At 46.9% G+C, this 27,737-nt stretch overlaps 1 protein-coding gene across 1 annotated transcript in view; it reads left to right on the forward strand.

Moving 5' to 3' along the window:
* Positions 1–1,105: 1,105 nt before the first annotated feature.
* The window catches only part of LOC137537290 (zinc finger protein 585A-like), an 87,261-nt gene continuing 60,629 nt past the window's right edge, over positions 1,106–27,737 (forward strand). The window contains exons 1-4 of the mRNA XM_068259368.1: positions 1,106–1,207; positions 12,273–12,396; positions 13,569–13,666; positions 13,778–13,984. Of these exons, the coding sequence (XP_068115469.1) occupies positions 1,106–1,207; positions 12,273–12,396; positions 13,569–13,666; positions 13,778–13,984 (531 nt within the window). The remainder of the gene's footprint in view (positions 1,208–12,272; positions 12,397–13,568; positions 13,667–13,777; positions 13,985–27,737) is intronic.

Raw genomic sequence — 27,737 nt, forward strand, 5'->3', positions numbered from 1 at the left:
GTCTGTGTTTTACCACCGCCAGGGTACACAGAAAAAGGCGCTGTGGCTTGCAATGTACCACTACCTACCTATTATGCCATCAACACAAATATAACTATGGTGTTATTAAAATAAAATATTTTCACAAATGAAGTAAAAAAAAAAATATTACAAAAGATAGGAAAACCAAGACACATAATATAATGATATAGAAGAAGATATAGAAGAAGAAGATATAGAAGAAGAAGATATAGAAGAAGAAGAAGAAGATATAGAAGAAGAAGAAGAAGAAGAAGATATAGAAGAAGAAGGAGGAGGAGAGGAGGAGGAGGGGAGGAGGAGAGGAGGAGAGGAGGAGGAGAGGAGGAGGAAAGGAGGAGAGGAGGAGAGGAGGAGAAGGAGAGGAGGAGGAGAGGAGGAGGAAAGGAGGAGAGGAGGAGGAGAGGAGGAGGAGAGGAGGAGGAGAGGAGGAGGAGAAGAGGAGGAGGGGAGGAGGAGAGGAGGAGGAAAGGAGGAGAGGAGGAGGAAAGGAGGAGAGGAGGAGGAAAGGAGGAAAGGAGGAAAGGAGGAGAGGAGGAGAGGAGGAGGAGAGGAGGAGGAAAGGAGGAGAGGAGGAGGAGAGGAGGAGAGGAGGAGGAGAGGAGGAGAGGAGGAGGAGAGGAGGAGGAAAGGAGGAGAGGAGGAGGAGAGGAGGAGGAGGGGAGGAGGAGAGGAGGAGGAAAGGAGGAGAGGAGGAGGAAAGGAGGAGAGGAGGAGGAGAGGAGGAGGAAAGGAGGAAAGGAGGAGAGGAGGAGAGGAGGAGAAAAGGAGGAGGAGAGGAGGAGGAAAGGAGGAGGAGAGGAGGAGGAAAGGAGGAGAAGAGGAGGAGGAAAGGAGGAAAGGAGGAGGAGGAAAGGAGGAGGAGGAGGAGGAGGAAAGGAGGAGGAGGTTGTTTCATGCATCATTGACCTCCAATACAAGTTTTAAAAGCTATTTAAGGCCAGCTCGAATATTTTACTCGAATACAGACTCGGATAGTGACGTCGGATATCCGAGGTCGAATCGGATATTCGATTAACTCGAATATCGAACTTCGAGTGAATTCGGATAGTTTACTATCCGAATTCGACCAAACTCGATTAGGATAATGAGGTATCCGAGCAACACTGGCAAGGATGCTGTTTCTGGAGAGCCTGGCTTCAAGTTGGAGGTAGACAGCCTTTTCAATAACTTTCCCCAGAAAGGGGAGGTTAGAGACTGTAGCTGTTTAGAGCATCTGGGTATAAGGATTATTTCTTGAGTAGCAGCCTGACGATTGCTTCTTTCAGACAGGTGGGAAACCTCCCATCTTATAAGGAACTAGTGGACCTAAACCTGTTTAAAAATGGGCTAGGTCTGTCACTGTGCATGCGCCTGCACATTTCCGCCGTGCGCATGCACATCGCGCCCGCTCACACGCACATGCACGCCCACCGGCCCGTCCGCACCTTTGCCCATCATCGCTCGCCGTGCGTCACTCTCCCTCAATGTCTTTGCATCCCTGCACATGCGCAGAGCGCATGTAGGACACACACAGGGACATGGGAAGCAGAGACAGTAGGGTTTTATTATAGAGGATTGTTGACTATTTCGTGGAATGCCAGTGTAAATAGTTCAGGGCATTTCAACATGAACTTAGTGGGGCCAGGGTCCAGATCGCAGGTAGTCTGGCGAAGGTTTGAGAGGATATCTAAGATACCTTCTTCAGTGATTGCCTTGAAATCAGACCACAGTGGTAGGCTATTGTTGCATCCGCTATATGGCTCTGCATGGGTTTGTGGTGCTGTGACTTCAGATCTTATGGAGGAGACTTTGAGAAGAAGTGGGCAAGTTTCTCGCTAAGGTTCTGTGAGGGTCTGATGCTGGTTTTCTGGCCAGATGGGCTGGAGAGATTGTCAACTGTGTGGAAAAGCTGGGCAGCTCTCACAGCTGCATTTGCAATCTACTGAGACAGGAATAAGGGCCTTTTCTTGTTGATCAGTGTTTATTCTTTTTCAGGTGAGCAATTAGGGAATGTTTGTCTTCATGGGACTGATGTTTGTGCCCCTGTCAATACAGTCAGCTCTTTGTTTCGTTCTTTTACAGAGTTATCGAAGCAGCGAGTGTGATGTAGTGCAGGGCGTTTAATGCGTAAGGGAGCTATGGGGTTAAAAGCAGATGAAAAATAGTGGTTATATTTAACCACTTAGGGACCAGGCGAATTTCTAATGATCGGTGCTGCGTGGGCTCTACAGTAGAGATGGGCCAAACCTCAGATTTTCGGTTCGCGAACTTCCGCGGAAGGTTCGGTTCACGTAAAAGTTTGCGAACCACAATAGACTTCAATGGGGAGGCGAACTTTGAAAAATAGAAAAAATCATGCTGGCCAGAAAAGTGATGGAAAAGATGTTTCAAGGGGTCTAACACCTGGAGGGGGGCATGGCGGAGTGGGATACACGCCAAAAGTCCCCGGTGAAAAATCTGGATGTGACGCAAAGCAGCGTTTTAAGGTCAGAAATCACATTGAATGCTAAATTGCAGGCCTAACGTGCTTTCAAACATCTTGCATGTGTATACATCAATCAGGTAGTGTAATTAGAGTACTGCTTCACACTGACACACCAAACTCACTGTGTAACGCACCACAAACAGCTGTTTCCGTAGTGACGGCCGTGCTGGACTGGTGCGCACCATGGCCAGAGTGCAGGCCGTGGCAGTTTTCCAGCCCATATGGTCGCCGGGCTGTGATAGCTCAATAATAGAACAACAGTGACTGTCCAGCTGATCAAATTTGGTCTGTCCACAATGAAGCAACGACCTTATTATCTTCTTGTATGTAGGTAGGCATAGGTAGGAGTCCCAGTATAGGTAGGTAGGCATAGGTAGGAGCCTCAGTATAGGTAGATAGGCATAGGTAGGTGTCCCAGTATAGGTAGGTAGGCATAGTTAGGTGTCCCAGTATAGGTAGATAGGCATAGGTAGGAGTCCCAGTATAGGTAGGTAGGCATAGGTAGGTGCCTCAGTAGTTAGTTAGGCATAGGTAGGAGACCCAGTATAGGTAGGTAGGCATAGGTAGGAGTCCCAGTATAGGTAGGTAGGCATAGGTAGGTGCCTCAGTAGTTAGCTAGGCATAGGTAGGAGTCCCAGTATAGGTAGGTAGGCATAGGTAGGTACCTCAGTAGTTAGCTAGGCATAGGCAGGAGTCCCAGTATAGGTAGGTAGGCATAGGTAGGAGTCCCAGTATAGGTAGGTAGGCATAGGTAGGTGCCTCAGTAGTTAGCTAGGCATAGGTAGAAGTCCCAGTATAGGTAGGTAGGCATAGGTAGGTGCCTCAGTAGTTAGCTACGCATAGGTAGAAGTCCCAGTATAGGTAGGTAGGCATAGGTAGGTGCCTCAGTAGTTAGCTAGGCATAGGTAGGAGTCCCAGCATAGGTAGGTGTCCCAGTAGTTAGCTAGGCATAGGTAGGAGACCCAGTATATGTAGGTAGGCATAGGTAGGAGTCCCAGTATAGGTAGGTAGGCATAGGCAGGTGTCCCAGTAGTTAGGTAGGCATAGGTAGGTGTCCCAGTATAGATAGTTAGGCAGGGGCTGGCTGGCACAGTAATAACAATTACCAAGGTCCAGCTGCAACAGATAGGGCTGTATAATGTCAGTGAGCAACACATACAAAAAAAAAACACATCAGGAAAACATTAGCTCTCAAAAGAGCTGTTGAGGGGTGCTATTTTAGCAATAACAATCAGCCAGGAGAGATCCAAGAGCCTAAATAATCTTTCCCTAGGAGAAAAAAATCTGCAGCAGCTCTCCCTAGTCTGTCTATTTGCAGCAGGTACACGAGTGAGTGTAATGGCCGCTGCAACCTGCCTTATATAAGGGGGGGGGGGTGGGGCTCCAGGGCTTAGTGTAGCCTGAATGGCTACAATGTGCCTGCTGACTGTGATGCAGAGGGTCACAGTTGACTCTCATAATGCATTATGGGGCAAATTGAACTTCCACAAAAGTTTGCCTGTTCCAGGCGAACGCGAACCACCAAAGTTTGCCTGGAACCGTTCGCCGGCGAACCGTTCGGCCCATCTCTACTCTACAGCCCGCAGCACCGATCAGGATTACACCAGGGTGATCAGACTTCCCCCCCTTTTTTCCCCACTAGGGGGATGTCCTGCTGGGGGGGTCTGATCGCCGCCGGCCATTAGTAAGTAGCGGGGGGGGGCTCCTCAAAGCCCCCCTCCGCAGCGTTTTCCGCCCTCTCCCCGCTTACCTCCCTCCCCTTCTTTCCCTAGGTGGCGCAGGACGGATATCCGTCCTGCGCATTGTAGGATAGGCTTCAGCCTATCATATGTCGGCGATCCCCGGCCAATCAGCAGCGCCGTATGATGTAAACAGCGGGGATTTCTTCCCCGCGTGTTTACATTACGTGTGAGAGCCGCGATAGGCAGCTCGCACACTGTTCACAGAGACACCCTCCGTGAACTAGCATGGAAAGGCCGCTCGTACGAGCGGCCGTTTCCATGCTATACCACTAACAACCAGGCACTGCCTATCGGCGTTAGCTGGTCGTTAAGTGGTTAAGGACCATGGATTCAATGCCTAAATTGAGACCTGTCAGTCCATCAAGATTGAAGTTGCTCTGAATGTGTTGGGGTGAGAAGCCCTTCAAGGAACGATATTTTATTAGTTCTTTCACTTGGTGTTTTGTAGCCGGTGCTGTAAAGGAGAAGTGGACGGTGTGGTGATGTGACCAAACTAGTGGATCAGTTTCCACATTGGATATTAGTTCTGAATGGATTATGAGGTCCGAAGTGTGTCCTTGCCATGGGGAAAATAGGACTCTCTTCGCTAATGGGCCCCTTAACCCCATTGCAAAACAATTCAACGTTCCGTCCGGACTATTTTTCCTCTTTTGCGGAGAGCTGGAAGGCTCCCCTTCACCCCTAGAATGCAGGATTTCCTGATAGGAAGTAACCTGAAAAACGTTAATACCCTGCACCAATATGTTGAGCCTTCCACATTCCCTTTTTGGTCCTATATGCAACTGAGAAGCTTCTTTAACAATTCTCCACATAAAGCCGCATTCAGTAGAAGCCCTCATATCCTTGAATCTCCACTGCTGACTAAGGGTCCACCCAGGCATACCGTATCTCTAATAGTGATGTCGCGAACCTCAGATTTTCGGTTCGCGAACCCCGTGGAAGGTTCGGTTTGTGGAAAAGTTCGCGAACCGCAATAGACTTCAAACGGGAGGCGAACTTTGAAAAATAGAAAAAATTATGCTGGGCTGGCCACAAAAGTGATGGAAAAGATGTTTCAAGGGGTCTAACACCTGGAGGGGGGCATGGTGGAGTGGGATACATGCCCAAAGTCCCGGGGAAAAATCTGGATGTGACGCAAAGCAGCGTTTTAAGGGCAGAAATCACATTGAATGCTAAATTGCAGGCCTAAAGTGCTTTAAAACATCTTGCATGTGTATACATCAATCAGGGAGTGTAATTAGAGTTCTGCTTCACACTGACACACCAAATTCACTGTGTAACGCACCGCAAACAGCTGTTTGCGTAGTGACGGCCGTGCTGGACTGGTGCGCACCGTGGCGAGAGTGTAGGCCGTGGCAGTTTTCAAGCCCATATGGTCGCCGGGCTGTGGTAGCTCAATGATAGAACAACAGTGACTGTCCAGCTGATCGAATTTGGTCTGACCACAATGAAGCAATGACCTTATTATCTTTTGTGTGCCACCCCCACCCGAGACACTCAAATAGCCGGCGGTCATTGCTTCATTGTGATATGCAAGCCCCTTCACCACGGCAAGGTAATGATCACGAAGGGGGATGGGTACATGTACATGCCCTTTGTTTTTTTGTTGCAGCCGCCCGCAGTGCAGCCAGAAAAAGTAGGCAGGCATGTACACGCACCAGAAAAAGTAGTGTAGCTTAGCAGCGGCCTTAAAAATTCAGGAATCCGCCTAGAGTCCTGGACCCTGTTGGTGGTGGCAGAGAAGGCAAGTGGCCTGCAGGCAGAGATGCTGTGTGTGGGGACTGACTTAGTCTTCGGTCGTGCAGTAGCCCTCCGTGATCCATTCCTCATTCATTTTGATAAAGGTTAGGCACTGAACACTGTCGTGACTTAGGCGACTTCTCTTCTCAGTGACAATGCCTCCAGCTGCACTGAAGGTCCTTTCTGACAGGACGCTTGCGGCAGGGCAAGAGAGAAGTTGTATGGCAAATTGGGACAGCTCTGGCCACAGGTCAAGCCTGCGCAACCAGTAGTCCAAGGGTTCATTGTCGCTGCTCGCAGTGTCTACAGCCACACTCAAGGCCAGGTAGTCGGCTACCTGCCGGTCCAGGCGTTGGTGGAGGGTGGATCCGGAAGGACTATGGCGAGTAGTTGGACTAAAGAATGTCCGCATGTCCGACATCACCCTGAGATCGCTGGAGCGTCCTGTCCTTGCCTGCGTGGACTTGGGAGGAGGAGGGTTACTGCCAGTGGTACCTTGATTGCGTTGTGCAGCCACATCACCCTTAAATGCATTGTAAAGCATCATAGACAGCTTGTTCTGCAAGTGCTGCATCCTTTCCGCCTTCTGTTGAGTTGTTAACAGGTCCGGCACTTTGTGCCTGTACCGAGGGTCTAGTAGCGTGGCCACCCAGTACAGGTAATTCGCCTTGAGTTTTTTGATACGGCGGTCCCTCAACAGATTGGACAACATGAAAGCTGGATGCATCTCCTCTTGCTCTTCCTCCGTGACAGGACGGAACTCCTCTTCCTCCCCCCAGCCACAAACAATACTACGGGAACGTGGAGCAGCAGAAGCCCCCTGTGACGGCTGCCGCGGTTGTTCTTCTTCCGCCGCCTCTTCCTCCTCCACAGAAACACCTTCATCATCATCATCAGAGTCTGACTCCTCTCCTTCCCCACACGACTCCTCTTCTTCCTCCTCCTCCTCCCCCCTCTGTGCTGCCTCAGGTGTTGTGGAAACATCGGGTTCGGATGTAAATCGCTCCCACGACTCCTGCTGCTGTAACTGTTCTCGTTCACGCTCCTCCACAGCTGTATCCACCACTCTACGCACGGCACGCTCCAAGAAGTAGGCGTAGGGGATCAAGTTGCTGATGGTGCCTTCACTGCGACTCACCAGTTTGGTCACCTCCTCAAAGGGCTCCATGACCCTGCATGCATTTCGCATCAGTGTCCAGTTGTTGGGCCACAACATCCCCATCCTCCCAGATTGTGTCCTTGTACTGTAATTTTACAGGTACTGGGTGACGGCTTTCTCCTGGTCTAGCAGGCGAGAGAACATCAACAGGGTGGAATTCCAGCGAGTCGGGCTATCGCAAATCAGGCGTCTCACCGGCAAGTTGTTTTTATGCTGAATGTCCGCAAAGCGTGCCATGGCCTTGTAAGAGTGCCTGAAATGCCCACACAACTTCCTGGCCTGCTTCAGGACGTCCTCTAAGCCTGGGTACTTGGACACAAATCTTTGCACGACCAGATTGAGCACATGTGCCATGCAGGGTATATGTGTCAACTTTCCCAAATTCAACGCGGAAATGAGATTGCTGCCGTTGTCACACACCACGTTGCCGATCTCAAGCTTGTGCGGGGTCAGCCATTGCTCCACCTGTTTGTTAAGAGCAGCCAGGAGAGCTGGTCCAGTGTGACTCTCCGCTTTGAGGCAAGACATGTCTAACACTGTGTGACACCGTCGTACCTGGCATGCAGCATAGGCCCTGGGGTGCAGGGGCTGTGTAGCTGGAGAGGAGATCGCGGCACCAGCCAAGGAGGAGGAGGAGGATGACGACAGCGAAGAGGCAGTAGCAGGCGGAGCGGAGGTGGCTGGAGGCCTGCCTGCAAGCCGTGGAGGTGTGACAAGCCGGTCCGCTGCGCAGCCACGTACTCCCTGCTTGCTGCCATCGGTCACCAGGTTGACCCAATGTGCTGTGTACGTAATGTAGCAGCCCTGCCCGTGCTTGGCAGACCAGGCATCCGTGGTCAGGTGGACCCTTGACCCAATGCTCTTCGCAATAGATGACACCACTTGCCTCTCAACTGCACGGTACAGTTTGGGTATGGCCTTTTGTGAAAAATAATTACGGCCTGGTATCTTCCACTGTGGTGTACCAATGGCCACAAACTTACGGAAAGCCTCCGACTCCACCAGCTTGTATGGTAATAGCTGACGAGCTAATAGTTCCGCCACGCCAGCTGTCAGACGCCGGGCAAGAGGGTGACTGGCAGACATTTGCTTCTTACGCTCAAATACTTCCTTCACGGACAGCTGGGTACTGCTGTGGGCAGAGGAGAAGGAACCGCTGAAGGGAAGAGGTGGTGTGGAGGAGGGTGGCTGTGAAGGTGCAAGGGAGAAAGCGGATGAAGACGATGCACCTGAAGGAGTAAGAGGAGAAGGAGGGTGGCTTGTCTTTTGGGTGCTGCTTTTCCTCAGGTGTTCTTGCCATAGCTGTTTGTGCCTTCTCTTCAGGTGCCTTCGTAAGGCACTTGTCCCTACGTGAGAGTTGGACTTTCCACGGCTAAATTTTTGCTGGCAGAGAGAACAGATGGCTTTGCTCCGATCTGAGACACACATGTTAAAAAATTTCCAAACTGCTGAGCCCCCCTGGGGTGATGGCGCTACGGTGGCATCAGCAGCTGACGTTGAAGGGCATGTTGGCTGGCTGGCCATAGCTGGCGATACATGGCGCCGGACACTTGAACACTACCGGGAATCAGCCACCTGACTGTTGTTGCATGCGGCGGCTTTTCCGCGTCCCGCTCTGCTGCCAGACACACGCTTCCGTGTGCAAACCGCTGCACTGGACGCGGAATCAGCCGCCTGCTCAGTAGCACTCGCGGCGGCTTTTCCGCGATCTCTCACATGCAGCCAGGTAACTGGTATTGCTTAAAAGGAAATAAATATGTCAGCCTCCGTATCCCTCTCGCTTCAGTTGTCCTTTAAGGCTAGATCTGAAGCCTAGGTAGTGAATAATGGCTGTTTTGTTGTTTATAGACCTGGCATTGCACAGCACTGCTTGAATGTAGTTTGCCTTAGCTTTGAGGCCCTTTTCACACTGGGGTGTTTTCATTGTGTTAGCGCAAGGGGATGCTTGGGAGTAAAAGCCTGTTGGGCCTTTCAAACTGTACCTGTGAGATGCAGTGCGCTGGAAGTGCTGTTATTGCTGCACAGCCCACACTAGGGAATCCGCGCGTTGGTTACCGGCTCACCCGGTGACGTCCGGCAGACCGGAAGTCTTGTAAGTCTATGAGTATATATATATTTTAATATTGTTTCCCACTATCTTTTTAACCTATCCTGCAAATGTGGTGTTGTTGCTAGGATGTAAGGGGCCTTTGCTATTAACTGCTAAAGTCGGCAGGAGATAATCACAAATTCATTTTTAATGTGATCACGACCTGTGATTGCATTCTGAATATTTGCTATCACCGAATTTCCGTGGCTGATTTGCATGATCCAGAATCGATCACGGCGTCTAATACCGAAGCCAAATAGTGAAAAAATGCTTGTAAATCACTGCTAATCCGTGATCACGGAAAATATCTCCCCATCGCTGAGAGGGGGTGAGCCAGGTCACAGTAAGGGCAAGAAAGGGGAGGGTTTTTAAGATGAAGAGGTCATGGATGGTTGTAAGCTTGTTGCGGATAGACCTGGCATTCCAGAGACCACCGGATAGAGGAAGAGATTGTCTGAGGATGGGGCGGATAGGAATGAGATTGGGGCGAGAATGTTTGTGGGTATGGGGAGGGTGGGAGGTGCGGTGGGGAGAGGGGCTAAGTGGGTGAATTTGGTTGGGGGGGGGGGCTGGGAGACCGGAGTGGGCCTGGGGTTAGGATGTGTGGTGAGAAGTGGACAAGGGACCAGGGGGAGGAGCAGGTGGAACCAGAACATGAGGCACCAATAGGGCGGGTGATGAGGGGAGAGAGGAGGAGGTATGAGGGGGATACGCATACTGATGTGCTGGGGATACATACTGTTGCACTGGGAGTGCTGGTGTGGTAGGTGGGGAAAATGGTGTAGCAGAAGCCGGGGAGTCTTTGGTGGTGGGCTTACCTAGGGCAATGGAGCAGCGGTTGGTAGATTATCAGTTTGTTTGTTTTTTCGGTGGGGTGTATTGTAGGTAGAGATGATCTAGTTAGACAGCAATAGTGTTCAGCAATAGAGTAAATTACAACAAAGATGATGTTACCTTGATGTGAGGCTTAAATCTGGTGAATTCGGGTAAATTTGTTTTTTCGCCCTTTGAAAGCTGCCCTTAGAAAGTGAACCCAGTTGTATTTAATGCCCTGGAAAACCACCTGCCTCCCCCAAAACACAATCCCCGTTATTTCCTCAGGTATTCCAAGTACTTGAAACTTCTGCCCAGATTATATTCGCCCCGCCCTCATACCTAGCCACACCCCTCTATCTCCCACATACTCCCTGGCTGCTCTCTCTTCCTACAGTTTAACAGAATAGTCAAGCAGCTCGGGGTGACCCAAACCACTAGGAATATATAGGGGGATAAAAGAGACTGAAAGACCTCCTACTAAAAATCATTGCTTGGTGTGATTTGCCTTCTTAAAACAGAAGGAGATTTGCAATAATTCAGCTATAAGTGAACATTTGTGGTTACCCACAATTCACCACTACTTATTTAGCAAATTGTCTCTTTTTGCTCCTGTAAGCCTGCTAGCTTTGCGAAAAAAGAGATAATTTGCATATTCAGTAGCGGTGCATTGTGGGTAACCACAAATGTTCACTTATAGCTGAATTATTGCAAATCTTCTTCTGTTTTAAGAAGGCAAACCACACCGAGCATAGCTACAGTTTGATTAATAAATGAGGCTGCAGTTAGCTGACTGACCACAAGATGGCGAGCTCCCATCCACCAGCTGGAACGCAGAAACCAGAAACATAGAACCACAGAGAGGAAGTGAAAAGAGAGGCTGGAAGTTGGTGGGTGGAGCATATTGTCCTGCAGCCAATGATAGAGCTATAATCACCCAAAGGAGGTCACGTTTGGGAGTGACGTCACTGGCAATCACCGCCCTCTGTTGTCATTGGAAGGAGACCGGAAGTGGTGAGAGCAGAGCTCGCGCGGCTGCAGAGGAGGAGAGAAAAGGTTACTTTGTTTATATTTTATTTCCATTATTTCCCGCCTGTAACTATAATTAATAATAACTGTAACATTTGTAAAGGGCTTTCCTCCTGTCACACCCCGTGCCTGAGAGCTGCAGCCACCAGAGGGAGGGGAGGGGCACATAGTGGGGGAGGGGAGGAGAACATAGTGGGGGAGGGGAGGACAGGTATTGGGGTGAGGGAGGAGCACATAGTGGGGGAGGGGAGGACAGGTATTGGGGTGAGGGAGGAGCACATAGTGGGGGAGGGGAGGACAGGTATGTGGGGGAGGGGAGGACAGGTATTGGGGTGAGGGAGGAGCACATAGTGGGGGAGGGGAGGGCAGGTATTGGGGTGAGGGAGAAGCACATAGTGGAGGAGGGGAGGACAGGTATTGGGGTGAGGTAGGAGCACATAGTGGGGGAGGGGAGGACAGGTATTGGGGTGAGGGAGGAGCACATAGTGGGGGAGGGGAGGGGAGGTATTGGGGTGGGGGAGGAGCACATAGTGGGGGAGGGGAGGACAGGTATTGGATTGAGGGAGGAGCACATAGTGGGGGAGGGGAGGGCAGGTATTGGGGGGAGGGAGAAGCACACAGTGGGGGAGGGGAGGACAGGTATTGGGTGTGGGAGGGCAGGTATTGGGGTGGGGGAGGAGCACATAGTGGGGGAGGGGAGGACAGGTATTGGGGTGGGGGAGGGGGGACAGGTATTGGATTGAGGGAGGAGCACATAGTGGGGGTGGGACAGTGTATAGTGTAGAGGACATTCTGTGCACTTCCTGTTTGTCACACAAGGAGAATAGACACCCCTGCAGACTTAGACATGACTGGAGAGGAGGATGCTGGGAGTGTAACATAACTGGAGAGGTGAGTAGGATTGTGGGAGTGTCACATGGCTGGAGAGGTGAGGAGGATTCTGGGAGTGTCACATGACTGGAGAGGTGAGGAGGATTCTGGGAGTGTCACATGACCTTACCTTCAGTCTCTCCATACAGAGTCTCCCTTCTGTGAAGTCTGGTGACCATCGCGGTATCCCCACCTCACCCCCTGATATCTGAGAGACACGAGAAGCCCACAACATCCTCTCTGATCTGCTGTTGGGGTGAGTTGAGCATTAGCAGGAATTATGGGACAGTATCCAGTGACAGCTAGTGATTTGTATGGTGGTGACTGTATCATTCTGTGTGTCAGGTTCCTATAAAGAGGCTCATTGTCACCATCTATTTCTCCATGGAGGAGGGGCAGTATATAGAAGGACACCAGGACCTTTACAAGGACCCCATGATGGAGAGTCAGCCGCCCCTCACATCACCAGGTAAGGGGAGACTTTCATTTCCCTTGGGGTCCACCTAGATCCCCCATCATCTGATAATGACATAGAGACAATGTATTCAGTCAGTGTGTGTGTTTCCTACAGATGTATCCAGTAACAGAAACCAACCAGAGAGATGTACAGGTCCTCTTTATTCCCAGGATTCTCCACCTAGATCCCCCATCATCTGATAATCACATAGAGACAATGTATTCAGTCAGTGTGTGTGTTTCCTGCAGATGTATCCAGTAACAGAAGCCTACCAGAGAGATGTACAGGTCCTCTTTATTCCCAGGATTGCCCACCTAGATCCCCCATCATCTGATAATCACATAGAGACAATGTATTCAGTCAGTGTGTGTTTCCTACAGATGTATCCAGTAACAGAAACCCACCAGAGAGATGTACAGGTCCTCTTTATTCCCAGGATTCTCCACCTAGATCCCCCATCATCTGATAATCACATAGAGACAATGTATTCAGTCAGTGTGTGTGTTTCCTGCGGATGTATCCAGTAACAGAAACCCACCAGAGAGATGTACAGGTCCTCTTTATTCCCGGGATTGCCCACCTAGATCCCCTATCATCTGATAATCACATAGAGACAATGTATTCAGTCAGTGTGTGTGTTTCCTATAGATGTCTCCAGTAACAGAAACCCACCAGAGAGATGTACAGGTCCTCTTTATTCCCAGAATTGTCCACCTAGATCCCCCATCATCTGATAAACACATAGAGACAATGTATTCAGTCAGTGTGTGTGTTTCCTACAGATGTATCCAGTAACAGAAACCCACCAGAGAGATGTACAGGTCCTCTTTATTCCCAGGATTGCCCACCTAGATCCCCCATCATCTGATAATCACATAGAGACAATGTATTCAGTCAGTGTGTGTGTTTCCTACAGATGTATCCAGTAACAGAAACCCACCAGAGAGATGTACAGGTCCTCTTTATTCCCAGGATTGTCCACCTAGATCCCCCATCATCTGATAATCACATAGAGACAATGTATTCAGTCAGTGTGTGTGTTTCCTACAGATGTCTCCAGTAACAGAAACCCACCAGAGAGATGTACAGGTCCTCTTTATTCCCAGGATTGCCCACCTAGATCCCCCATCATCTGATAATCACATAGAGACAATGTATTCAGTCAGTGTGTGTGTTTCCTACAGATGTATCCAGTAACAGAAGCCCACCAGAGAGATGTACAGGTCCTTTTTATTCCCAGGATTGTCCACAGGAAGGTCATACCACCCCCCAGCATTACCAGGTAAGGTGGGACTGAGGGTCACCAGAGTCTCCAAACTGTTTTATATTATCCTCCTGCATGTGCTGTTATCTGTGGTCACAATTTAAAGTAGCTCTCATTGTGTGCACTTAGGGTAGAGAACTGATACATGTAAGTGCTGTAGTTAAAGAGGAAGAAGAAGAGACATATGTGAGGAGTGATCAGCAGTCTATGGAGGAGGGAGACATGATGAGGATAAGTAAAGAGGAAGAAGAAGAGACGTATGTGAGGAGTGATCAGCAGTCTACGGAGAAGGGGGTCATGATGGTGAAAATTAAAGAGGAAGAAGAAGAGACATATGTGAGGAGTGATCAGCAGACTATGGAGGAGGGAGGCATGATGAGGACAAGTAAAGAGGAAGAAGAAGAGACATATGTGAGGAGTGATCAGCAGTCTATGGAGGAGGGTGACATGATGAGGACAAGTAAAGAGGAAGAAGAAGAGACATATGTGAGGAGTGATCAGCAGTCTATGGAGGAGGGTGACATGATGAGGACAAGTAAAGAGGAAGAAGAAGAGACATATGTGAGGAGTGATCAGCAGTGTATGGAGGTGGGTGACATGATGAGGACAAGTAAAGAGGAAGAAGAAGATACATATGTGAGGAGTGATCAGCAGTGTATGGAGGAGGGAGACATGATGAGGACAAGTAAAGAGGAAGAAGAAGAGACATATGTGAGGAGTGATCAGCAGTCTATGGAGGAGGGAGACATGACGAGGACAAGTAAAGAGGAGGACAATGTTATAGAGAGCAGAACAGGTGAGTAATCAGCAGTAATACAGAATAAATGTGTATGTATATTGCTGGTGTGGCTGTATTGCTGCTCACAGACTGGCCATGTTAGGAGCTGTTATTTGTACTCAGATATTGTGATTGTGTTTGGTGACATCTTACTAACAATAACAGTACAGACTCCCTGATTGGAGTTCCCTGTTCTGTTCTGTGGAGAGGGGAGGGGGTGATAAAGGGAGAAGCATCCGGCTACATCTCACAGCAGCAATACAATGCTGATCAGGGGAGGACTTTCCAACTGTGACAGCCACTAAATTGTCTCATGCGTGTGTGGTTTAAATGAGTTCTACCGCTGATAATGGTCACTGTACATTACTGTACACAGATTGGTCACAGTAGGGGTGACTTAGTGTTACTGGCCTGTAATAAGCTGATAATGGTCACTGTACATTTATGTACACAGATTGGTCACAGTAGGGGGTGACTTAGTGTTACCGGCATGTAATAAGCTGATAATGGTCACTGTACATTACTGTACACAGATTGGTCACAGTAGAGGTGACTTAGTGTTACTGGCCTGTAATAAGCGGATAATGGTCGCTGTACATTACTGTACACAGATTGGTCACAGTAGGGGTGACTTAGTGTTCCTGGCCTGTAATAAGCTGATAATGGTCACTGTACATTACTGTACACAGATTGGTCACAGTAGGAGGTGACTTAGTGTTACTGGCCTGTAATAAGCTGATAATGGTCGCTGTACATTACTGTACACAGATTGGTCACAGTAGGGGTGACTTAGTGTTACCGGCCTGTGATAAGCTGATAATGGTCACTGTACATTACTGTACACAGATTGGTCACAGTAGGGGTGACTTAGTGTTACTGGCCTGTAATAAGCTGATAATGGTCACTGTACATTACTGTACACAGATTGGTCACAGTAGGGGTGACTTAGTGTTACCGGCCTGTAATAAGCTGATAATGGTCACTGTACATTACTGTACACAAATTGGTCACAGTAGGGGGTGATTTAGTGTTAGCGGCCTATAATAAGCTGATAATGGTCACTGTACATTACTGTACACAGAATGGTCACAGTAGGGGTGACTTAGTGTTACTAGCCTGTAATAAGCTGATAATAGTCACTGTACATTACTGTACACAGATTGGTCACAGTAGTAGTGAGTTAGTGTTACTGACCTGTAATAAGCTGATAATGATCACTGTACATTACTGTACACAGAATGGTCACAGTAGGGGGTGACTTAGTGTTACTGGCCTGTAATAAGCTGATAATGGTTACTGTACACAGATTGGTCACAGTAGGGGTGACTTAGTGTTACTGGCCTGTAGTAAGCTGATAATGGTCACTGTACATTACTGTACACAGATTGGTCACAGTAGGGGTGACTTAGTGTTACTGGCCTGTAGTAAGCTGATAATGGTCACTGTACATTACTGTACACAGATTGGTCACAGTAGAGGTGACTTAGTGTTACTGGCCTCTAACAAGCTGATAATGGTCCCTGCACAATACTGTACACAGATTGGTCACAGTAGGGGTGAGTTAGTGTTACTAGCCTGTAATAAGCTGATAGTGGTCACTGTACATTACTGTACACAGATTGGTCGCAGTAGGGGGTGACTTAGTGTTACCAGCCTGTAATAAGCTGATAATGGTCACTGTACATTACTGTACACAGAATGGCCACAGTAGGGGTGACTTAGTGTTACTAGCCTGTAATAAGCTGATAATGGTCACTGTACATTACTGTACACAGAATGGTCACAGTAGGGGTGACTTAGTGTTACTGGCCTGTAGTAAGCTGATAATGGTCACTGTACATTACTGTACACAGATTGGTCACAGTAGGGCTGACTTAGTGTTACTGTCCTGTAATAAGCTGATAATGGTCACTGTACATTACTGTACACAGATTGGTCACAGTAGAGGTGACTTAGTGTTACCGGCCTGTAACAAGCTGATAATGGTCACTGCACAATACTGTACATAGATTGGTCACAGTAGGGGTGACTTAGTGTTACTGGCCTGTAATAAGCTGATAATGGTCACTGTACATTACTGTACACAGATTGGTCACAGTAGTGGTGAGTTAGTGTTACTGGCTTGTAATAAGCTGATAATGGTCACTGTACATTACTGTACACAGATTGGTCACAGTAGGGGTGACTTAGTGTTACTGGCCTGTAATAAACTGATAATGGTCACTGTACATTACTGTACACAGACTGATCACAGTAGGGGGGAGTTAGTGTTACTGGCCTGTAATAAGCTGATAATGGTCACTGTACATTACTGTACACAGACTGGTCACAGTAGGGGGTGACTTAGTGTTACTGGCCTGTAATAAGCTGATAATGGTCACTGCACATGTATAGTATTATATACTGGCGAAAATATTAGAGACACCCAGAAATATGTTGGTCCACCTTTTAGCCCTGATCACAGCTGATATTCTTCTCTATAAGATGCTGGCGCTGTTACTGAGGAATGTTGGCCCGTGCTGACATAATGGCAGCTCTAAAGGGAAGGTTCAGGGAGGGTGGGGAAAAAATAAAAATCAATTTCCACTTACCTGGGGCTTCCTCCAGCCCGTGGCAGGCAGGAGGTGCCCTCGCCGCCGCAGTACAGCCCGGCGGACGTCCTATGACGTCAGAGCGCCGGCGTGGGACGCAGAAGTACAAGGACTTGGAGCGCAGAAGAGCCCGACCTGGCAGCCGGCCTGGCCAGGTCGGGTCGGCCACCGGAGACCACCGGGAGCCTGCGGAGCGGCGGCGAGGGCACCTCCTGCCTGCCACGGGCTGGAGGAAGCCCCAGGTAAGTGGAAATTGATTTTTATTTTTTCCCCACCCTCCCTGAACCTTCCCTTCTAAGTTGGGTCAGATTGGATGGTGACGTTTCCAAGCTTTGAAGTGATCTTTTGTCTTCACCCCACAAATGCTCAGCAGGAGGTTGAGGTCAGGGGACTGAGCTGGCCATGGAAGCAGGTTAAACTCTGATTGATGTTCCTCAAACCGTTGGAGACCGATCAAGCATGGTGACAAGGGCCCACAACAGGCGTCTTTTCCTTTTTTCTGGAATACCAAAGGCACTCTTGATGGTCTCCTGCTGCTAAAGCCCATCCTTAGCAAAGTCCTTGTTGTGCATTGGGATAGGCTTTGTGATGAATTCAGCTGTCATTTGTTGTGTTGTTGTTCTTCTGTTGCTGCGGACTATGCTTGCTGCTCGCCTTACACCTCTCTCGTTCACCAGCCTTTTGTGACCAGAATAGTCCAAGATTATCTCTTGAAGTTTTTAGTCAATTGCCACTCTCTAGACACCGGAGATATTAGGTGAGAAAATCCTAAAACAGTCATTGTTTCAGAGATCCTAGCACCATCTTTTCTTGTGCCAACAATCATCCCTCCTTAAAAGTCACTTTAATCTTTAGTTGTACCCATTTTGACATTAAAGTGCTATGCAACTGAGCATGTCCTTTGTAGCAGAACAGCATTCAAATCAAAGCAATATGTAGCAAGCACCTATGGTGGACCGAGGAAAAAGTTTGACGTGCTCTCCACTCCAGTCACCTGTGCACTATAGGTGTCTTCAACAGCAAGCGTTCCAATGAGACAGCACCGCCTTCAATAAATAAGCTCTTTTATTGGTATCAAAGCATCATTAAAATCAGGAAGATCAAGCAACCAGCTGGTTGCTTGATCTTCATGATTTTAATGATGCTTTGATACCAATAAAAGAGCTTATTTATTGAAGACGGTGCTGACTCATTGGAACGCTTACTGCAGAAGAGCATTCAAACAGGTAAACACAGCACTTGGTTCTTTAGTGGAAAGCAAGAGGTGATAACATTATCTTTGTTTACATTCCTCTGTCTGCTACAATTAGTATACAGCCAGCAGTGTACTGAAACAGAGCTGCATACATCGTAGAATGAGAGAGAGCTGAGAAGTGATCACTGGATACATCATAATATATAAATATAGCAGCTGTGCAGTAAAATGCAATGGCTGCTTTCAAATAAACTGTACTTTGGTAATTTGTAAACAGAAAATATAACTTGTGCACAAAAGCAAATATGGTAACTGTATGGGTAATAAAAAGGAGGAAAACAGATTTTTGTTGTATCATAACATTATGATAATTAAAGAGACTCCGTAACAAAAATTGCATCATGTTTTTTATCATCCTACAAGTTCCAAAAGCTATTCTAATGTGTTCTGGCTTACTGCAGCACATTCTACTATCACCATCTCTGTAATAAATCAACTTATCTCTCTCTTGTCAGACTTGTCAGCCTGTGTCTGGAAGGCTGCCAAGTTCTTCAGTGTTGTGGTTCTGTGATGCATCTCCCCCCTCCAGGCCCCTCTCTGCACACTGCCTGTGTATTATTTAGATTAGGGCAGATTCTCTCTTCTCTCTTATCTTTTTCAAGCTGGATAAATCCTCCTATGAGCTGGCTGGGCTTTCACATACTGAGGAATTACATACAGGCAGAGCTGTCTGCACTCTGCAGGAAGAAACAGCCTGACACTTCAGTGGAAGATAGCTGCAGGGGGAAAGAAACACACAAATGATCTCTTGAGATTCAAAAGGAAGGGTGTATACAGCCTGCTTGTGTATGGATGTATTTTCTATGTGTGGACATACTGTACATCAACCTACTTCCTGTTTTGGTGGCCATTTTGTTTGTTTATAAACAAACTTTTTAAAACTGTTTTTAACCACTTTTAATGCGGCGAGGAGCGGCGAAATTGTGACAGAGGGTAATAGGAGATGTCCCCTAACGCACTGGTATGTTTACTTTTGTGCGATTTTAACAATACAGATTCTCTTTAACAACGACTTTGTCCAAAGCTGAGTGTTCCTTATATACAGTGGTGTGAAAAACTATTTGCCCCCTTCCTGATTTCTTATACTTTTGCATGTTTGTTACACTTAAATGTTTCTGCTCATCAAAAACCGTTAACTATTAGTCAAAGATAACATAATTGAACACAAAATGCAGTTTTAAATGATGGTTTTTATTATTTAATGAGAAAAAAACTCAAAACCTACATGGCCCTGTGTGAAAAAGATGCTTAAAAACAAGAAGAGAATCGAGAGCCCAATATGGTGCAGTATTGTCAGGTAAAGAGTTCAATACAATTTTATGTATATATATATATATATATATATATATATATATATATATATATATATATATATATATATATATATATATATACTCACAAACACGGGTTACCAATAGGCAACCACTTTAAATGCAGGTGGGGAGCATTAGGACCTGACCCCACTCAGGTTAAGAAGTCGCTCTCTGTAGATAGTAGATGGGGATGCACCCCTCCACCCAGGGTGGACTAGAAGATCAGCAAAAGCTCGGTATACAGAGGCGCCAGAGTAGAGTAAAACATTTTAAAAACCGCTTAAAAGCAGAGGGGGATGTTAGGGTGGACTCACCTCCCTCTTACAAAAAAAGAAAACTCACTTGAGTCTCAATAAAACAGAAATGACATTGTTTATTCAACTCCACAAATGCAACGCGTTTCGTGGGCGTGACCCCGCTTCCTCAGGCAAAAATGGGAGCACAACGGGAATAAAAACAAAATGTACACAAAATAACTACCCACAGAATTGCAACAATTGGCGCAGCAGATAATTGGTAGAGAACATAAAATAATTGCTACATAAAGCATTGCTACAAAAAAACATTTTCCGCCCACATAAACACAGGGCCATGCGAACAAGCTTAGATGTCAGAAATCAAATAGCTAAGGCTTAATGCTCACAGATTAGAGGGTTCATATTGTATGTCTCAAAGTGAAACAGTTACATGGTAGAGCCGGGTATAGGCCACGGTCTGTACCCAGACAGCATATAGAGCTTTATATGGACACATGATAGAGCCAGGTATAGGCCACGGTCTGTTCCCAGACAGCATCTAGTGCTTTATATGGACACATGATAGAGCCAGGTATAGGCCACGGTCTGTTCCCAGACAACATATAGAGCTTTATATGGACACATGGTAGAGCCAGGTATAGGCCACGGTCTGTACCCAGACAGCATATAGAGCTTTATATGGACACATGATAGAGCTGGGTATAGGGCACGGTCTATTCCCAGACAGCATATAGAGCTTTATATGGACACATGATAGAGCCAGGTATAGGCCACGGTCTGTTCCCAGACAGCATCTAGTGCTTTATATGGACACATGATAGAGCCAGGTATAGGCCACGGTCTATTCCTAGAGAGCCTATAGAGCTTTATATGGACACATGATAGAGCCAGGTATAGGCCACGGTCTGTTCCCAGACAGCATCTAGTGCTTTATATGGACACATGATAGAGCCAGGTATAGGCCACGGTCTATTCCCAGACAGCATATAGAGCTTTATATGGACACATGATAGAGCTGTGTATAGGCCACGGTCTATTCCCAGACAGCATATAGAGCTTTATATGGACACATGATAGAGCTGGGTATAGGCCACGGTCTATTCCCAGATAGCATATAGAGCTTTATATGGACACATGATAGAGCCAGGTATAGGCCACGGTCTGTTCCCAGACAGCATATAGAGCTTTATATGGACACATGATAGAGCCAGGTATAGGCCACGGTCTGTACCCAGACAGCATATAGAGCTTTATATGGACACATGATAGAGCTGGGTATAGGCCACGGTCTGTTCCCAGAGAGCCTATAGAGCTTTATATGGACACATGATAGAGCCAGGTATAGGCCACGGTCTGTTCCCAGACAGCATCTAGTGCTTTATATGGACACATGATAGAGCCAGGTATAGGCCACGGTCTATTCCTAGAGAGCCTATAGAGCTTTATATGGACACATGATAGAGCCAGGTATAGGCCACGGTCTGTTCCCAGACAGCATCTAGTGCTTTATATGGACACATGATAGAGCCAGGTATAGGCCACGGTCTATTCCCAGACAGCATATAGAGCTTTATATGGACACATGATAGAGCTGTGTATAGGCCACGGTCTATTCCCAGACAGCATATAGAGCTTTATATGGACACATGATAGAGCTGGGTATAGGCCACGGTCTATTCCCAGATAGCATATAGAGCTTTATATGGACACATGATAGAGCCAGGTATAGGCCACGGTCTGTTCCCAGACAGCATCTAGTGCTTTATATGGACACATGATAGAGCCAGGTATAGGCCACGGTCTGTTCCCAGACAGCATATAGAGCTTTATATGGACACATGATAGAGCCAGGTATAGGCCACGGTCTATTCCCAGACAGCATATAGAGCTTTATATGGGCACATGATAGAGCCAGGTATAGGCCACGGTCTATTCCCAGACAGCATATAGAGCTTTATATGGACACATGATAGAGCCAGGTATAGGCCACGGTCTGTTCCCAGACAGCATATAGAGCTTTATATGGACACATGATAGAGCCAGGTATAGGCGACGGTCTGTTCCCAGACAGCATATAGAGCTTTATATGGACACATGATAGAGCCAGGTATAGGCCACAGTCTATTCCCAGACAGCATATAGAGCTTTATATGGGCACATGATAGAGCCAGGTATAGGCCACGGTCTGTTCCCAGACAGCATATAGAGCTTTATATGGACACATGATAGAGCCAGGTATAGGCCACAGTCTATTCCCAGACAGCATATAGAGCTTTATATGGACACATGATAGAGCCAGGTATAGGCCACGGTCTATTCCCAGACAGCATATAGAGCTTTATATGGACACATGATAGAGCCAGGTATAGGCCACGGTCTGTTCCCAGACAGCATATAGAGCTTTATATGGACACATGATAGAGCCAGGTATAGGGCACGGTCTGTTCCCAGACAGCATATAGAGCTTTATATGGACACATGATAGAGCCAGGTATAGGGCACGGTCTATTCCCAGACAGCATATAGAGCTTTATATGGACACATGATAGAGCCAGGTATAGGGCACGGTCTGTTCCCAGACAGCATATAGAGCTTTATATGGACACATGATAGAGCCGGGTATAGGCCACGGTCTGTACCCAGACAGCATATAGAGCTTTATATGGACACATGATAGAGCCGGGTATAGGCCACGGTCTGTACCCAGACAGCATATAGAGCTTTATATGGACACATGATAGAGCCGGGTATAGGCCACGGTCTGTACCCAGACAGCATATAGAGCTTTATATGGACACATGATAGAGCCGGGTATAGGCCACGGTCTGTACCCAGACAGCATATAGAGCTTTATATGGACACATGATAGAGCTGGGTATAGGCCACGGTCTATTCCCAGACAGCATATAGAGCTTTATATGGACACATGATAGAGCCAGGTATAGGCCACGGTCTGTTCCCAGACAGCATATAGAGCTTTATATGGACACATGATAGAGCCAGGTATAGGCCACGGTCTGTTCCCAGACAGCATATAGAGCTTTATATGGACACATGATAGAGCCGGGTATAGGCCACGGTCTGTTCCCAGACAGCATATAGAGCTTTATATGGACACATGATAGAGCCAGGTATAGGCCACGGTCTATTCCCAGACAGCATATAGAGCTTTATATGGACACATGATAGAGCCGGGTATAGGCCATGGTCTGTTCCCAGACAGCATATAGAGCTTTATATGGACACATGATAGAGCCAGGTATAGGCCACGGTCTGTTCCCAGACAGCATATAGAGCTTTATATGGACACATGATAGAGCCAGGTATAGGCCACGGTCTATTCCCAGACAGCATATAGAGCTTTATATGGACACATGATAGAGCTGGGTATAGGCCACGGTCTGTTCCCAGACAACATATAGTGCTTTATATGGACACATGATAGAGCTGGGTATAGGCCACGGTCTATTCCCAGACAGCATATAGAGCTTCATATGGACACATGATAGAGCTGGGTATAGGCCACGGTCTGTTCCCAGACAGCATATAGAGCTTTATATGGACACATGATAGAGCCAGGTATAGGCCACGGTCTATTCCCAGACAGCATATAGAGCTTTATATGGACACATGATAGAGCCAGGTATAGGCCACGGTCTATTCCCAGACAGCATATAGAGCTTTATATGGACACATGATAGAGCCAGGTATAGGCCACGGTCTGTTCCCAGACAGCATATAGAGCTTTATATGGACACATGATAGAGCCAGGTATAGGCCACGGTCTATTCCCAGACAGCATATAGAGCTTTATATGGACACATGATAGAGCCAGGTATAGGCCACGGTCTGTTCCCAGACAGCATATAGAGCTTTATATGGACACATGATAGAGCCAGGTATAGGCCACGGTCTGTTCCCAGACAGCATATAGAGCTTTATATGGACACATGATAGAGCTGGGTATAGGCCACGGTCTGTACCCAGACAGCATATAGAGCTTTATATGGACACATGATAGAGCCAGGTATAGGCCACGGTCTGTTCCCAGACAGACAGCATATAGTGCTTTATATGGACACATGATAGAGCCAGGTATAGGCCACGGTCTATTCCCAGACAGCATATAGAGCTTTATATGGACACATGATAGAGCCGGGTATAGGCCACGGTCTATTCCCAGACAGCATATAGAGCTTTATATGGACACATGGTAGAGCCAGGTATAGGCCACGGTCTACTCCCAGACAGCATATAGTGCTTTATATGGACACATGATAGAGCCAGGTATGAGCCACGATCTGTACCCAGACAGCATATAGAGCTTTATATGGACACATGATAGAGCTGGGTATAGGCCACGGTCTATTCCCAGACAGCATATAGTGCTTTATATGGACACATGATAGAGCCAGGTATAGGCCACGGTCTGTTCCCAGACAGCATATAGAGCTTTATATGGACACATGATAGAGCCAGGTATAGGCCACGGTCTATTCCCAGACAACATATAGAGCTTTATATGGACACATGATAGAGCCAGGTATAGGTCACGGTCTGTTCCCAGACAGCATATAGAGCTTTATATGGACACATGATAGAGCTGGGTATAGGCCACGGTCTATTCCCAGACAGCATATAGAGCTTTATATGGACACATGATAGAGCCGTGTATAGGCCACAGTCTGTTCCCAGACAGCATATAGAGCTTTATATGGACACATGATAGAGCCAGGTATAGGCCATGGTCTGTTCCCAGACAGCATATAGAGCTTTATATGGACACATGATAGAGCCAGGTATAGGCCACGGTCTGTTCCCAGACAGCCTATAGAGCTTTATATGGACACATGATAGAGCCAGGTATAGGGCACGGTCTGTTCCCAGACAGCATATAGAGCTTTATATGGACACATGATAGAGCCAGGTATAGGGCACGGTCTGTTCCCAGACAGCATATAGAGCTTTATATGGACACATGATAGAGCCAGGTATAGGGCACGGTCTGTTCCCAGACAGCATATAGAGCTTTATATGGACACATGATAGAGCTGGGTATAGGCCACGGTCTATTCCCAGACAGCATATAGAGCTTTATATGGGCACATAATAGAGCCGGGTATAGGCCACGGTCTGTTCCCAGATAGCATATAGAGCTTTATATGGACACATGATAGAGCTGGGTATAGGCCACGGTCTATTCCCAGACAGCATATAGAGCTTTATATGGGCACATAATAGAGCCGGGTATAGGCCACGGTCTGTACCCAGACAGCATCTAGTGCTTTATATGGACACATGATAGAGCCAGGTATAGGCCACGGTCTGTTCCCAGACAGCATATAGAGCTTTATATGGACACATGATAGAGCCAGGTATAGGCCACGGTCTGTTCCCAGACAGCCTATAGAGCTTTATATGGACACATGATAGAGCCAGGTATAGGCCACTATCTATTCCCAGACAGCATATAGAGCTTTATATGGACACATGATAGAGCCAGGTATAGGGCACGGTCTGTTCCCAGACAGCATATAGAGCTTTATATGGACACATGATAGAGCCAGGTATAGGGCACGGTCTGTTCCCAGACAGCATATAGAGCTTTATATGGACACATGATAGAGCTGGGTATAGGCCACGGTCTATTCCCAGACAGCATATAGAGCTTTATATGGGCACATAATAGAGCCGGGTATAGGCCACGGTCTGTTCCCAGATAGCATATAGAGCTTTATATGGACACATGATAGAGCTGGGTATAGGCCACGGTCTATTCCCAGACAGCATATAGAGCTTTATATGGGCACATAATAGAGCCGGGTATAGGCCACAGTCTGTTCCCAGACAGCATATAGAGCTTTATATGGACACAAAAGGAATTAATATAAACTGCAAGCATAAAGTATAAGGTAACTTACCTCAGTGGGTCAAGCAATAGGTTTGAGCGCCTCTGTGTCAGTATGAAGTGAGGCTTGCTTTAAATGGGAAGAGAGGTTAAACTGACAGGACTTAAGTCCAATCAGGAAATGTGCAAATTTGGACAGAGGCGCCAGGCAGGTTAAAATGATCTAAAAACAACTAAAAAGGAGGAGTACAGGTGGACTTACCTCCTGAAATGATGGACAATCGAGATTGTTCAAATCGCAAATAACAATTTATTTTGGCACTCCGCAACGCGTTTGCAGGTATAACCCGCTTCATCAGGCAAGGAGTGCAAGCTCAAAAAGGTCCAATAGTGGCAATAGTGCAGAGGCGCATTGCCACTATTGGACCTTTTTGAGCTTGCACTCCTTGCCTGATGAAGCGGGTTATACCTGCGAAACGCGTTGCGGAGTGCCAAAATAAATTGTTATTTGCGATTTGAACAATCTCGATTGTCCATCATTTCAGGAGGTAAGTCCACCTGTACTCCTCCTTTTTAGTTGTTTTTAGATCATTTTAACCTGCCTGGCGCCTCTGTCCAAATTTGCACAGTATATAGTCCACCTTGGGTGGAGGGGACTGTCCCCTTCTTTCTATCTACAGAGAGCGACTTCTTAAACCTGAGTGGGGTCAGGTTCTAATACTCCCCACCTGCAGTTCAAGTGGTTGCCTATGTGGTAACCCGTGTTTGTGAGTATATCCACATCTGTTAATTATTTCGCCAACAATTGTTAGACTTACTGCACCATATTGGGCTCTCGGTTTTTCTTTTTGTTTCAAGTGCATCATATAGCCTCTACGTTATCCAATCAGGAAATGTTTGGTAACAGGAAGTATTTGGTAACAGGAGGTGTGACTAACTTTGCACAGGAAGTGAATCTCTCCAGTGGGATAGTTAGGAAATTCCCAGCAGTGGCTGGGATGTGGGATAACCAGCAATGGCTGGATAGTGTAATGGTCAAGGGCTCTGCCTCTGACACAGGTGACCTGGGTTCAAAACCCTGCTCCACCAGTTCAGCAATTTTTTGTGGCAGCTAGACAATTCATTAAACTTGTAGCCATGGATGTTCGTATAAAGATGTCACTGGGTGTGCACATGTATACATATGGATTCAGGTGTAAACCGGTAAAAATGGTAAAATATAACAGTATGAGTGTTTTTTAAAAAACATATAAACATGCCAACAGTATATAATAAAAGTATACATGAGATAGAGCATAAGAGGCTGCCAATGATAAAAATGCTAACACAATGTTATTATAAAAATGTGGGTAATGATGATATAAATAAATAATTAAAAAAAAAAATTAAATATATATATAAAAAACATAGACGTATAAAAGTAACATATATAAATATTAATTAATTTTAATTATTAATCATAAAAGGGGTCAAGAGTAGGAAAGATATAAAAGAGAGGACCATTAAAAGCATAAATAAGGTTTGGAGTATAGATAGAGATATTTAGCTATAATTAAACACTTGGGAGGTGGGATCAAAATACTTTTTCTAAGACCTCATTTAGCCCTGTTGGTGTTCGGGGTTTGGAGGATCTGTATCCACATCATCTCCCTATGCCGTAAAGTCTCAAACGTTAGTGGTGTTGGGGGGTAGAGATTCAATCAGAGTGATATGATAGTGAATAGGTGTGGGTTGTTTTGGTGATGGGTGCCAAAGTGCCGGGAAACAGTGTGGAGTGCATAATTATTAATGATGTTCCTTTTGTGTTGCCCAATTCTGGTGGTCTGGGTGGTCCGTCCGACATATTGCAGTTTGCAGGGGCATGATATTAGGTATATTACATTTTTGGTTTCACAGGTGATGTTTTGTTTGATTGTGTAATGAGTATTGGTGGTAAATGATTGAAAGGAATCTGTTTGGGTTATAAAGGAACAGGCCTGGCAGCGGGACTTTTGACAAGCCCGTGATCCTAGGAGTAGTGAGCTGGTGTGGTGGCTTGGTTCGCTGG

Source organism: Hyperolius riggenbachi, chromosome 10, assembly GCF_040937935.1.
Source record: "Hyperolius riggenbachi isolate aHypRig1 chromosome 10, aHypRig1.pri, whole genome shotgun sequence".
In the NCBI taxonomy this organism is placed as follows: domain Eukaryota; kingdom Metazoa; phylum Chordata; class Amphibia; order Anura; family Hyperoliidae; genus Hyperolius; species Hyperolius riggenbachi.